Source organism: Microtus oregoni, unplaced genomic scaffold, assembly GCF_018167655.1.
Source record: "Microtus oregoni isolate MIOR12 unplaced genomic scaffold, Mior012 000014F_ref0000157, whole genome shotgun sequence".
Lineage (NCBI taxonomy): Eukaryota > Metazoa > Chordata > Mammalia > Rodentia > Cricetidae > Microtus > Microtus oregoni.
In genome coordinates this window covers 21395777-21410311 of record NW_024543073.1, presented here as the reverse complement: position 1 = coordinate 21410311, position 14535 = coordinate 21395777, and the positions used below count along the sequence as shown (strand labels likewise).

The 14535-nt window shown below is 44.0% G+C and overlaps 1 protein-coding gene across 1 annotated transcript in view; it reads left to right on the top strand.

The window, feature by feature from the left end:
• The first annotated feature begins 1112 nt into the window (after positions 1 to 1112).
• The window catches only part of Ap3b1 (adaptor related protein complex 3 subunit beta 1), a 205937-nt gene continuing 192514 nt past the window's right edge, over positions 1113 to 14535 (top strand). Inside the window, exon 1 of the mRNA XM_041663539.1 lies at positions 1113 to 1662. Within this exon, the coding sequence (XP_041519473.1) occupies positions 1535 to 1662 (128 nt within the window). The 5' untranslated portion in view covers positions 1113 to 1534. The remainder of the gene's footprint in view (positions 1663 to 14535) is intronic.

Below are 14535 nucleotides of genomic sequence, written 5' to 3'. Positions count from 1 at the left end.
GTATGCAAATGAACTAGTCAAGATAAATCGGACTAATATGTTCATGTGTATTTTCAAGAAAATAAAAAGCACATGGAATAATAACATGAGAGATACCTACACCCATTATCGACATGAATACAAAAATTATGACATAAATAATATCCATAATATCACATTTATGACAAAATTATGAGCTGTGAGGAAACCCTCTAATACAAAGCATTGGGGTAACATGCTAGGATACTGGAGAACGTTTTAGAATGTCTAGTACAAGTGTACATACTCTAAAATGAAGAAATTATACTCAGGTCTCTTCTGTAGTGAAGATGTGTACATCAGTTTCCATACTTGACAGATAAAGTAACCAAAGCCTAGTGTCTTTCCCTAGTGAATGAATTAATCCATGCGTATCACTTAAAATAGTGCCTAGGGTATAAGAGTCATACAACACCTAGCTATGTATTATCATGGGTGATCAGCTGTTGGCAAGATTCTACATATCTATTAATATCATCAATACTGGGAAGCAGCATATTTCAGATGCTCTAACATTATATATCCGGAAAGGTAAATTTTGATCAATTTGGAGGCCGAATGTTCCTCTCCTTCTTAGCATGTTTCCCCAGAAATAACTCGACTTTTCGGTCAAATCCTTGGGGGGACCCTAGTTGGTGTTTGCCTGGTCGCTATCCTTGGGTTTTGGTGGCTGACTGCCTGGCAGACTCCAGGTTCCTTCTGGTCCGCAGGTGTAGGTAAAGTATAGCAAGGGACAGTAGTCATCAGAGACGCTCTTTGGGGCTGGTTCCCCAGGAAAGTTGCCTGAGGTTTTCCCACCTGGCTGTCTAGGCCAAGTGTTAGAAAGCTATTTGCCAGAAAGTGGGAGCAGGCGGAGCCCAGAGGTCAGGCCACCCCCGCTGCCTGTGGAAGCTCTGCTCCGGGCAGGACGCACGCCTGGAGCTTCAAGTGGGAGCCTCAGACTCCGAGACCACCTAGCCAACGCTTGCCGGGGCATGACTGGCCCTGCGCAGAGCCCGCAATCCACGCTCTGGAGGAGGAGCTTTCAAGTCTAGAACGACACTCAGGCCTTGCCGGCTGGGAGAGGAACGGAAATCAGCCCGAGGGCAGAGAGCTCGTGACTGCTGAAGCGGAGTTGATCTAGAGAGTGCAAGGCACTTTTTCTGGAAGAATCGGGGAGCGATCAGTGGACAGCAGGGGTGAAGCAAAGAACCCTGGAGGATCAGAGAGAGTTCCTCCAGCAAAACTCATCCAAGGGCTTCAAACCCAGTATTTTCAAGCCCAACACCCTAACTCGGTGGAAAACTGGCTGTAGGTCCCGGGTGCAGCGCACCGGGAGTGGCAGGCGCCGGCCCCGACAGGCGCAGTGCGCACGCGCAGGGGGGTGGGCCGCCAGGTCGGCCGGAGCGGTGACGAGCCCGGAAGCGCCGGCGCGCGCCCCTTGGTGCTGCAACTAGTTTGGTTCGGTGTCCTCGAGACTCCATCCCCCTCGGAGAGAACTCTCGGCCGCAGCCGCCCGCTCGCCGCTACCGCCGCTATGTCCAGCAACAGTTTCGCCTACAACGAGCAGTCGGGAGGAGGGGAGGCGGCGGAGCTGGGGCAGGAGGCCACCTCGACCATCTCTCCCTCGGGCGCCTTCGGCCTCTTCAGCAGTGATTGGAAGAAGTGAGGACCCGGGCTCGGGGTGCGGGGACCCTGCGGGGACGCCCGGCTGCTCTGGTGGGTGGGTGGGGTGGCCCCTGGGTGGGGTTGCCCCGCGGGGTGCAGGGCTTTTTAGGGGGACATCTGGGGCGTGAAAGGCGGCGCTGGTGGTTTTCAAACTTTACTCGGGGAGGAAAAGAGAACCAGTTGGTGAGCTCAGGTCCCACTTCCCAAACCATTGACTGCGTTGATCTGGGCTGGGCACAGGACTTTTGAATTTTGAACTTCTAGTGAATTAAAGGTCTCTGGGGTCAGACTTCGAGGAAGTCACTTATTTAAGGTGAAGAGAGTATTTGGGGAGATGGGGTTGGGTGTGGGAATGCTGCTGCTTTTTGGACCCTGCTATATAGGGATTAAGCGGTGGTTTGAGGTTCTGAATGAATGACAAAACTGCTTTTTGTCACCTTTGGCGGTTTAACTTGATCTTTGCCCAAGGGTACTACCTCCCCACCCCGCCCCCTAAAACATTGAGATAATATTTAAATAGAATGTCGTTGTGAATCGGTCCTAATTCACAAATAGTGTGAATTTAAAAAATAAATAATAACCAGTGTAGACTTATTTTTGTAAGAAGGTAATAAGGGTTCATGTCAGATACCACCCAGAATTGAAAACATCCTTAGCGGTTTGATTTTTAGTTTAATTTTTACGTTTTGGAGGGGTGGAATTGGGCTGCGTATAAATGTACAGAATTATGACAACTTTGTTTAATTCTTAGTCCCCCTTTGTTTAATAGTCTTTTTTTCTGACAAAGTTTCACTATGTAGAGCCAGCTGGCCTGGAAGTTAGAGGAATCCCCCTGCCTCTGCCTCCCCAGTGTATGCAGCGCCATGCCAGCCCACCCTTGTCTTCTTTCTGATCTCTTTGTTGTTACCCAAAGTGGTGAAACATGATAGACTATCACTAGATTGTGTCGACGGAAGGCAGAGTAACGGGGCTGAGAGTTTTGCAGGGGTTAGGAGGGTGTAATTTAAGAATTTGGGGGAAGGTGGTTCAAGGCAGTCTTGTTCTGTTAGCTTAGGCTGGTCTCAAACTGAAACTGGCCATCCTCCTGCCTCTTCCTCACTGGTGCTGAAATGGTGGGTGTGAACTTCAATACCAATTTTATAATTCAAAATTTGAAACAATTGGGTAGACTACAAAGTGCTAGTAACTAGCTGAAATTGAGATTATGTTTTGACTCTATTGACTGAGATCTTGTAGATAGCATATTATTTATCTTTGTGTTCCTTATTTCCAGGATAGGAAAGTTTAAAAAATAGTGGATCTCATCTGTCATTGTGTGCCTTTAGGTGACTGACTGAGCCAACAAGGAACTTATTCTAACTCCATATTTTTCTCAGCAAAATGTTTTGGTTGTTGAATTTGCATGTGACTTGTATACAGGTAATCTACTTTTCTGATTTGATAGCATCTCGGGTTTTTTTTTTCCTCTTTTCTTTTAGATTATATAAAGTTTGGGCTGGCCTGGGAAGAACATATGGCTCTACATTGTTAGAGTTGAACTCAAAAGCATTAACACTGAGTGCTGTGCACTTGGGTACTCATAGATACCACGGTCAGTGTGTGTCTGCTGGGGTCTTGCCTAGAGCCAGCTGCATCCCCAGCCCGCCATCCTTAGTGGAAGGTTACCAGGTACTTCTCTTGTTCCACTTGAAGGGTGAGGAACTTGTAGTCCAGTGGTTCATTTGCCCAAGGGCACACTGCTGTCTGAATTTGAAACGCGACATTCCAACCTCAGTTTCTTCTCTCGTGTGTTTGGATATGCTGTTGTTTTTTATTAGGGAATTCATATAGCTCACCAGAAGTTGAAAACTTTGAAAAGTTCGGAGTCTTAGACACAATGTGACCTTGAAACTGTCAGACTTGTGGCACTTTGGCTGCTGAGCTGCAGTTAGTTAGCAGAAACAACAGGCTCCTGTTTTTCAAGCAAAGTGTCTTTTGAGACAAGATCTCACTATGAAGCCCAGGCTGCCCTCAAACTTGTAATCCTTCTGCCTTAGACTCTTGAGTGCTTGGATTTACAGGTGCGACCAGCACACCCATTTTCATTAGATCTGCTTTTCATTAGATCACTTTGAAATCGCTTCTTGTGTTTTTGTTTTTAACTCTAAAATCATCTTAGGTCTTTCTCATCGGCATTTGTAAGGACGACCGCTCTTTGTAGCGTCACCAAGTATAATTTTTATTTTTTTTTTGTTTTTGTTTTTCCGAGGCAGGGTTTCTCTGTGTAATATATGCAATAGCCCTAGTTGTCCTGGAACTCCCTCTGTCGACCATGCTGGCCTCTAACTCATAGAGATCCACCTGCCTCTGCCTCCCAAGTACTGGGATTAAAGGCGTGCGTAACCACTGCCTGGTTAATTTTTAATTTTTTACTATTTAGTTATATGTCTCATTGTGTGGGTTTGTGTAGTTCCCATGGAGGCCAAAAGAAGGCATTAGATCTCTGGAACAGGTTGTTGGGAGCTACCTAATGTGCTGAAAATCAAACTTGGGTCTTCCGCAAGCTCAGCATGTGCTCTTAGCCACTCAGCTGTCTCGCTAGTCCAGAATCATCAATTAAAACAAGAGTTGCTGTGCTGTTTACCCCTCCCTTCCCCTTCACATGCACACACATGTATACACAACATGCACACATGTATACACACATGCACACACATGCACATGAATTGTTATCTTCTGAACCATGGGATTGAGTTGTTTAAATCAATCCTTTACCCTTAAAACTTTAGTGTATGTTTTTGGTAATAAAAGCAGTCCCTTACTCAATCCTAATTACAAACATGACCAAGAAGTTTGATATTGATACAGGACAGTGTACAGTCCAGCTTGCCCTTTCCTTTCTCTTACGATGTTTTTCATCAGGATGGGATCTAGTCTGGTATCATACAGCATTCCATGTAGTGATAATATCCCTCTAGTCTCCCTTTCTTCATCTCACAGACTCCTTGACAGTTAATTATTTTATAGCATACTAGTCAACAGGGAGTCGCTGGTGTTCTTCATTTCCAGGTTTGGGTATACGGCCCTGTAGAGCATTGCCGTAGGTAATATGCCTCCCAGGCGTTAGGACTAGAGACACAGTACACCATCATCTTCCTGACTTTCCCAATGCAGGACTTTTCTGGTGTCTTGACTATATCATTACATTTTTATCCATCCCCCCCAATCTGTTTGTGGGAATGCCCGGGAGAGAGGAGCATGGCGTCTCTGCTCCAGAGAGCAGAGCTGTCGAGTCTGAACTCACTTCCTCTTCCTCCCAGCATTCTGTTCTGTTTACTCCTCCCACCTATGTTTTAACCTATCAGGGCCAAGCAGTTTCTTTATTGCTTAACCAATGAAATCAACAGATTGATATATGACACTCCCACATCACTTTCCCAGACAGTCCCACTAACTGGGACCAAGCATTTGAACGCATGAGCCTGTGGGGCCATTTTCATTCAGATCACCACAGGATACTAGAGCTGACTCCTTTTAGCTAACTAGTTGGGTTGTCATCCAGCTCCTCTCTTTTCCCTTGTCAGTTGAGTAGAAAGAGCATGATTGTAAATGTGTGATGCTGGTAACACCAGAGCACAAGGTTCCTGAGTCTCCTCCCCTTAGCGTCACAGGAGACGGGACACTAGGTTTAAGGAAATGCTTTTCAGTAATAGTGTTTCTTGTTCAACTTGGCTGATTTTCTCAAATTTCAGTTTCCTTGTTTCTAGAAAGGGTGTGATTAATCCTTGCCTGTTCTTGGAATTTTTTTTTCTTTCTTTCTTTCTTTCTTTCTTTCTTGGAATTTTTTCCTGTCCTTCCTTCCTTCCTTCCTTCCTTCCTTCCTTCCTTCCTCTTTTTTTTTTTTATTTTACTTTTTGGTCTTTTAAGACAGGGTTTGTCTGTCCTGGAACTAGCTTTGTAGACCAGACTGGCCTCAGACTCACAGAGATCCCCCTGCTTCTGTCTCTGGAGTGCTGGGCTTAAAGGCGTGTGCCACCACCGCCCTGGTTCTGGGAGTTTTCTGTGAGATAGTGTATTTGAAAGAAAACTTTCATCTCTCTTTCCTCCTCTTCTCTCCTCATTCCTCCCTCTTCCTTCTTTCCCACCCCTATCCCTTCCTCCTCTTCCTTTTTATCTGTTCGTCTGTCTATTTATTAATTTTGAAGTAGGATTAGCCCCAAGCTCAAAGCAGCCCTTTTTCCTCAGCCCCCTTTAGTGCTGAGATTACAAGCACGAGCCATCATGCCCAGATTATTTCTAAACTGGAATATAAACTAACGTAAGAAGCTTGGTGAGAGCCTCACTGAAGTGTTCATGTTGGATCATAGGTCTGAGGAGACTTTTGCCACCTGGATGGAAGCGAGAGTTGTGTAGACCAGGAATGTAGAAACCAGGAGAGCTGTAGGAAAAGGTCCCTGTTCAGATGAGAGCCACTTGGACCTCAGGTTCTGGGCTGCCGATAGGAAAGCGTGGGGCTGGTTGAACCACCCAGGGAGGGTTTGCTAGACAGTGGGCTGTGTGGCTGAAACCCATGTAGGGCTGATTGAGGAATCAGGAGAGTGACTAGAAGGAAGGCTGCAGAGGCCCTTGCATTTAGTAAAGATTAACAACCAGGAGTTTAGCGGTCCATCTCCTGCTGAGCTGCACTGGAAGGGGACAGTCTAAACCGTCTGCTGACATTGGAGTGGAGTACTTTAGATCCACAGAGCAGGTTTAGAGACACTAAAGGACTGGCTGCATGCTTTCCTGACGTGGGTGTATTACATTAGTGTGTTTTCATCGCATTATCAGCTTTATAGAACCTACTTTGGACATTCCTTTGTCCCTCTAGTCTTTAGTCCCAGTGCTTCTCACTGCTGCTGAGTGGAGTCACACACAGCTGGTTTGTATGAAGTTCTCGCAGGTCCAGCTGTGTATCTGCCACTTTTCCTGTCTTTCTAGAAGGCAGTAGATACCAAATGAGATGTCTGTTTAGAGGAGGGCCTTAAAAATGTTTTTCAAAATAAGCCAGTTCCAGGTGTCAGTACTTCTCTAATAGTAAACGATGATTTTGACATAACCGAAAAGGCGTCACTGTATCACAATATGAGCCCGTAAATGTGTTTATGTGATTGTTTCATTTCCATTCATAGTTTTATTGTGATCTGTATGTATCATGTTTTTATTTCTTATTAAATGCTTCTGTATGGTTCCAGTAGTAAGAGCTTAGTCTTCTTTTTTCTTACTCTGGTATTTCTAATGGATGTGTTTTTCATTATTCAGTAATTCTGTGTGCTTAAGATTCTGGAAACTCAGTGGATATTTGTTGCACGTTTCCTAGAGCAGTGGTTCTCACCTTCCTAATGCTACCACCCTTCAATACAGTTCCTCGTGTTGTGGTGACTCCAACCATAAAATCATTTTTGTTGCAAAATTTATAATTGTAATTTTGCTACTGTTATGAATCATAATGTAAGTATTTGATATGCAGGATCTCTGATGTGACCCTTGTGAAAGGATCATTTGACCTCCAGAGGGATTGCGACCCACATGTTGAGAAACACTGACCTAGAGACTGTACACATTGTAATATTAAATGGCATAATTTATGTGAAGTGGATCAGGAAGGTATCTTTTTTGGTTCTTAATTTTGCCCGACAGGCACTTTCAGATCCTTTTACTCTGTTCGGGGATTCAGATTAAACAAACTCCTACTGTTTAATTAACTTGTGCTGTTCAGAAGTGAAGGCTTGGGGAGAGTTAGGAGCGCTTGCTGCTCTTACAGAGAATTGCAGTTCAGTGCCCAGTACCCACCTGGCCGTTCCCAACTGTCTGCAACTCCACCTCCAGCTATTTGACATCCCTTTGACTAATTGGGGCACTTGCACATATGTGCACACACACACACACACACACACACACACACACACACACGGAGAGAGAGGAGACAGAGTGGCTGGAGATGTTGCACCCATGGTTTGATCCCTGCACCCTAAAAGGAGAGGGTAATGGGTAATGTGACTCCTCCTGTGGTCTGGTCTTGCTACGGTGTCACCTTAAGTTAATTGTGTATTGTTTCAGGATAGCCCTTCTCTTCATGTCATTGCTTTTGTCTTGGCTGTGTTAGGTTTTACTTAACTTGGAATTGTCATGTCAATCAAGATTTTTAAGTCTCTCTCATACTTTTCAAAGGCATATTTTATTACAAACTTGGGATTATTCCGTATATATTCCCTTGTGTTTGTCTTGGTGCTGTGATTTGACCCAGGGTCTTGTACATGTTGAACTTGTGGTCTGCCATGAGTTGTACTCCCAGCTCACGGTGTTTCCGCTGTAGACTCTAGTCATTTGTCTCCTGACAGTAATATGGGCATATACTTACCTTTAAATTGTGTTGAATCCTCACCTTTCCTGTGTGATGTAGCTATTGAATGGCACCTATTAATATAATTTAATTCTTCAAATATATTCTGAACTAAATGTAAGTAATAAAAATTTGATGAAACATGCCTGTAAGCAGGTCCTACTTTCTGAAGCATCCCCTCTTGTTCTGCTTCACCTAGCTCGTTCTTGGTGGAGAATCAGCCCTGACTTAACAGAGCTCAGCCAGGGAGCTGTTCACCCCTATATCAATAGGACCCTTTAGGATCACCAACACTGCTGAAAGTCCACATCCTTACATTTCTGGCTTGTCAGATTATGGGCTGTGAGATAGTGTTGTCTGAGAAACTTAGAGCTTGTCGGATTATAAACTGTGAGATGGTGTTGTCTCAGGAACACTCGGAACTCTGAGCATCTTTTGCTACTCGAAGGAATGTGCTTAAACATTAGCAACAACAAAAAGCAGACAGATGGTTCCCTGGAATGTTCTTTTTAAAAAACCCTACGCTAAAGTTACACTCCCAGAATGACAAATGTGTCGTAGTGAAATCACATGACAGCATCAGGCTGGTGTATATGAGCCGCTGACAAAAACAAATTGTCCCCAGTCCAAACGGAAAATTTAAAGTGAAGAGCCCCAAGTAGAGTAATCAGAGAGGAAATGATTTCCTGTATTTCATATTATGAACAGTGCTGGTTGTATTTAGGGAAGACATTTAGCATATCAGCCGCAGCAAGTTCACAGGTCCACACAAACAGACAGTTTGTAGTGAATGTCTGCTCACTGATGGGCTGAGTGCTTGTATTGCTGATAGAAAGTCAGTGTCTGGAGTGGGTTGGCATGGAGGCGAAACAAGGGGAGACTGTAAATGAGGCTGCTTCCAAAGCCATGGTGTGCAGACACCATCATCTTTACTCTTGGCATGGGTTAAGAATATGGTCTTGATGAGGGGAAGAAATTGGTTCAACATGAGGGCAGAATGGCGGCAAGGAGTGGAGTGCAGGGTGGGGCCAGATTGTGCCGGGCTCCAGAATAAGGGTTTGAAGTTTATTGTGCCAAATCCACTGGGGAGTTTTAAGCAGAGTGTGTATTTAGAATGGCTAACTGTTCAGTGTCAGTTGTGTGACAGATGTATGTCGTGGTGGCCCACAAGTGACTCAGTTTCCATCTGGAGTCTGTTCTGACTTAGAAGTCATTTGAGTTCAAGCTTGCTTGTTGCAGTCTTCTTGAGAGCTGTGAGAAAGTTCTGGTGAAGCCCGTGGGAAGAACACATTATCTATTAGGAGACAGGCTGGTGAAGGCATCCTGAGGCTCGTCCAGTTAGACTAAGAAACTAAGCGCTGCTAGCAGGACTCACAGGATAGATGGCGAGCCTGCCTGTGCTTTCTCCCTAGGGCAGTGCAGGGAGGTGACTTACTGACCGCACTGCTCTTTGTTCTGCCTTCTGCCTTTAATCTGTGTATAAGCAAGCTCTGAAATAAACTTAGGGCTGGTTGGTATTTACCAACAGACTTTCCGAATTTATTCTGTGTTTTCTGTCTCAATTTCTTTTATCTGCCATTTCCTTGAACCTCTTGCCTGCTTCCAGCTACCATAGCTGACTGTGGTGGAGCAGACTCTGGCATATTTCAATAACTAATAAATTTTACAAGTAATTTTTTGATTCAGTACATAGGAATGCTAGGTATTGCTCTTTAAAATAGTCTTCCTTCCCTTTCTCCCTCTCTTTGTCATTCCATGTTGGAATCAGTGTACAGCTTTTGGGAATTGGTTCTCTTCTTTCCCTCATGGGTTCCAGGGATGGCACTCAGGTTGGCAGGCTTGGGGCATATGTCTTCACCCTCTGAGCCGTCTCTGGCTCCAGGCACTGTTGTTAATACCGAGGAGGAAACCGTGAATAAGCGACTGCCCTAGACTTTATTCTTCTAGCTGGAGAAGATGTGCACTAAGCAAATCACCGCGAGATCATCTATGGTAAAGAATGCAGTAGAAGGAGTGAAGGATAGTTCAGAGTGAGGGGCTGGAGTGTCCAGTGCAGAGCCAGGAGAAAGTCCAGGAGCACACGCACGAAGAAGCTGAGGAAGCAGCATGTGATGTCTGCTATCCACAAGGCGTAAATTGCTTAGGCATCAAGGCAGGAGAATTTCTGACCCGTGTGAAGATCAAGTGAGAGGCCAGCATGGCTGGAGTAAGCACAGAAGGAACAGTAAATAAATTAGTAGAAGATGAGATAAGAAGAGGTAAAAGTTGGGGTGCAGGATGAAGGCCAGCTTTCAAAGGGCCTTGTAAAGACTTGGATTTTTACCCTGAAAGAGAAGGAATGCCATTGAGGGTTTTGAGGAAAGGAATGGGATGGCCCTGTTTATTTTTATTTATTTATTTTTTATTTTTTGGTTCTTTGAGAAAGGTTTTTTTTTTTTTTTTTTTTTTTTTTTTTAATGTAGCAGTCCTGGTTGTCCTGGAACTCACTTTGTAGACCATGCTGGCCCCAAACTCACAGAGATCCACCTGTCTCTGCCTCCTAAGTGCTGGGATTAAAGGTGTGCACCACCACTGCCCTACTCCTGTTTATCTTTTAAAAGACCTTAAAGACTCCTAAACCAGCTGTCATTTAGAGGTCTGAGATGGGAGATCAGCAAAGAGGTATGTAATATCCCACAACATCGACCACATGTTGATGGAGTTGCTGATGCTTTAGCAAATGTGTAAGAAAAAGATACAGCAGGGATGGACCTGAGCTCTTTTGTCTGCGCAGTGGAAGTTTAGAATTGCTCTTGAATACAATGAAGGAGCCTATATAAAGACAACAAGCAGACAGACAAAACCCAGCTTTGAGGGACTAGGGACTTCTGTATGTTAAGATTGAGATATATTGTGTTAGGAATGGAAGTAGAGGTAGGAAATAGGCAGCTGGAGCTGTAAGTCTGGATCTGGAGCGTAAGGGAGAAATGAGGCTAGAGAAAAGGGAAGTGCCACAGGGTTGGGTAGAGAATGGGTAGGAAAAGAAAAAGCTGGCATACTAAGTGCTGGGCATTTTTGGGGTCATGGGGTCAGAGCATAAAGACAGGTTGAGGAAAGTGACCACTGAGAGGTGAGTTTGAGTTTGTTGGTGTGGAGAACTTGGGTAATCTTGACCAATATTTTAGGTGTAGTGACAGGTCTGAGTGGACTTGAGAAAGATGAGAAATTGTAGTTAATGTGTATTCTAGGACAGAGAGCAAAAAAACGCAGTGCCTGGAGAGACAAGTCATGTCAAGGGATGTTATGTAAGATGGCAGCAGCTGTTACTGTGCTTGTTTATTGAACCGGCGGATGGAGAGGAAAAGCACCGATGGGATAGAAGGAGAACTGTAGGAGTAATGTCCTTTCTTCACAGGACACCTAGGAGATGGACAGCAGCTCTAAAATAAGCCCCACCCGGATGCCCAGAAACGATCAGTTAGCTCCTAGAGGCTTGGATTCCTCTTCCAGGATGGGACTTGGTTCTGAGAAATATGGTTTTTAGATAGTGGACACACACAAGCACTCACATGACAGAGTAAACAACTGTGGCATGCAAATAAGAATATATATATATATATATATATATATATACACACACACACACACACACACACACACACACAGATTGAGACCTTATTAATGATAACAGAATTACCTAAGAAAGAATGAGTGTTAAGGATTGTTAGATGGGAGGTCTTGCGAAGACTTTGCTCATATACCTGTCAGTAGCTGGCAGAGGGAACCAAACAGTCATAGCTTCAAAGCTGTGCTGCTCATTATGGCTGCTAGCCAAATGGAATTATTTAACTGTAATTGAAATAAAAGACTCAGTTTCTCATTCCCGCTGGAACGAGACTGTAGGACTCTGACTAGCGGTTACCACATTGGGTAGTGGTACAGTACAGGTGTTTTTTTATGACAGAACATCCAAGGGGTACTACTGGTTTATGGGCAGTGATTTAGAGCTCGTTGGGGAACATGAAAAAGTTCAGTTTGAGCAGAGCCCAGAGCTGGGAGGAACGAAGGATTGGTGAGAAGGATGAGGTAACCAGCGCCTGTCTCACTGATCCCATGGCATTCTATGCTGAGTGTTGGACCTTATGACAGTTTGCATAGTAAGGAGCTGGCAAAGAATTCTAAGTAGAGGAGTGATTAATTTAATGATATTTATTTTAGAGATGTTGGGTACTGAATTGGCCCAGCATAGTGGATATGATGTTTGAGCAAGCCTGGAGTGAGGTAGGAAGGTGTTGAGTTCTATTTTGGATCTCTTGAGTTTCAGCTGATAGATGAGCATTCTTTAGGCCTTCAGCTTGGTAGATGTAGTCTCGCACCCAGGCTGGTGATTGACATTTGCTAGTTACCATTTGAAATGATGCTGGACACCACTGAGTGACCAGCGTTTGGTATGTGAAAAGGCCAGTGTGGACTCTTAGTGAAGCCATCATTAGGGAGGGAAGAGGATTGGTGCTCACTTGGAAGACCAAGAACAGAGAATTCAGTCTGGAGAAGCTGTGGAGGTTGATTCTACACAGACAATTAATGCATTGTGTTTAAGATTTAGTACAGAGGCCGTATCTGTAAGAAAAGATCACAACAAGTACATGGCTTCTGGTGAGCTTTTGAGTTAGGAAGGCCTGTTCCTCAGGCAAGCCCACTCTGCAGCTAGTCTGCCTGTGTGAAAGCTGGTTGCTGACAGAGTGGTTAATGTACGTGGCAGGCTGCTTACCACTCTTGGCCCCTGGATTCCTTGGGTATGAAGTAGGGATGAGGGTAGCACTCCATTATGAACTGATATAGACTGTAACTCATTCAACATAAACTGCTAGTATTTACTAATAGCTGTAAGTAGTTGATAGTAGTCAGTACCATAACACTCCCAGTTTTGTGTTGTCCATTTCTGCTCCAGATCTTGGAGCCAACTCTCCCAAGGGTAGAATTCAGTATCGTAAGAACACACGTGATGCAGCTCCATAGAACTTGTCCAACTTGAAAGTGTCCCCATGTGAACATATTTTTTCAAGGGCTTCAGGGCCGAGCTTATCTCAGTAGAGATTGCGTATCTATCACTCCAGTTCCCTACACAGAAGGCTGATCCAACACATCAGATGGGAAACTTTCCTTCAGTGGCCTTGGAAACATGTTTGCTTTAAAAAAATAGTTTTTAAATTAATCTGGCTTTGAATTGGCATATTTTACTAACACAGTTGTAGAAAACTTACATTTACTCTCATATAGTTCATGAATTTCTTGGAGGAAGAGTGAGTACTGATACTCAGACTTGATGCCCCAACTGACTGCTTGGCAAGTCTGTGTTTATGCCCATCTGCTCCTGTGGCAGCATGCCTATCATCCTGGTGGCATGCCAGTAGCAGTGAGGCATGTGAGCCCACAAAGATGAATTGTTTGGATGGAATACACTATTCTGTAATACTAATTAATTGTGAGCTGATGAATCTACATGAACTAATGTTAACCAAATACAGCCCAAGTATATCAGTAAAAATAAAGTGTATTTTGACTTATGCAGGAGTATATCACAGACATCTCAGACTGCTGTTGAGAATAATTACAATCAGTGTTTACTATGGTTCCAGCAATCAGTTTTCTTTATGTTAAATTTAGAGTTTAAAAGAAAAAAAGTAAGGTTTTTTTCTTATGGTAGAATGTGATTAGCAAGGAAGTCATGTAACACTCTTAATTACAGAGTTTGTACTTCCTACATGGTTCTTTACAGGATTGGGTTTGAAAATGTTTTGTTTATCTGTGCTTCACCAATCCCAATTCTATGATGGTGTACTAATGGAGGCTTAGTGAGGACCAAGCTGGCTCGAACTCACAGATCCACCTGCCTCTGCCTCCTGAGTGCTGGGATTAAAGGCTTGCACCACCACCACCTGGCCTGTCTGGTTTCTTTATTGGTTATGTGGGAATAATGCCATCCCCATATACTTCACCTTGACTTTGTCTCTCTGAATATGACAGCAAAGTACAGTGGTAAGTTACAGAAAACACTGGGACTGAGTTAAGTGTAAGTTATAAACACGTGGTGTATAACTTCCATTCACATACAGCCATAGTTAACCACAATGAAAACTTCTTATCTATTTTTTCAGAAGAAAAAAAATCAATGGGTCTTATGCAGACAGACATAGCGTTCTTTCTATATCTTCCTTTTTTTGTAATATGTTCTGGAGATAGCACTGTGTTCCTTGAAGTTAATCACTCATTTGATTGATTTCACTTTTGCCAGGGATGAGCACTTCTGCAGTATACACTTCTGTATACACACTTGTGAGAGTTTAGCTGCTTATTGGAAACTTTTTGTTTTGTTTCTGTTTTTGTCTGAGACAGGGTTTCTCTGTGTTAACAATCCTGGCTCTCCTAGAGCTTGCTTTGTAGACCAGGTTGACCTCGAATTCACAGAGTTGACCTGCTTCTACCTGCCAAATGCTGGGATTAAAGGATTGTGGTACCATGCCTGGTTA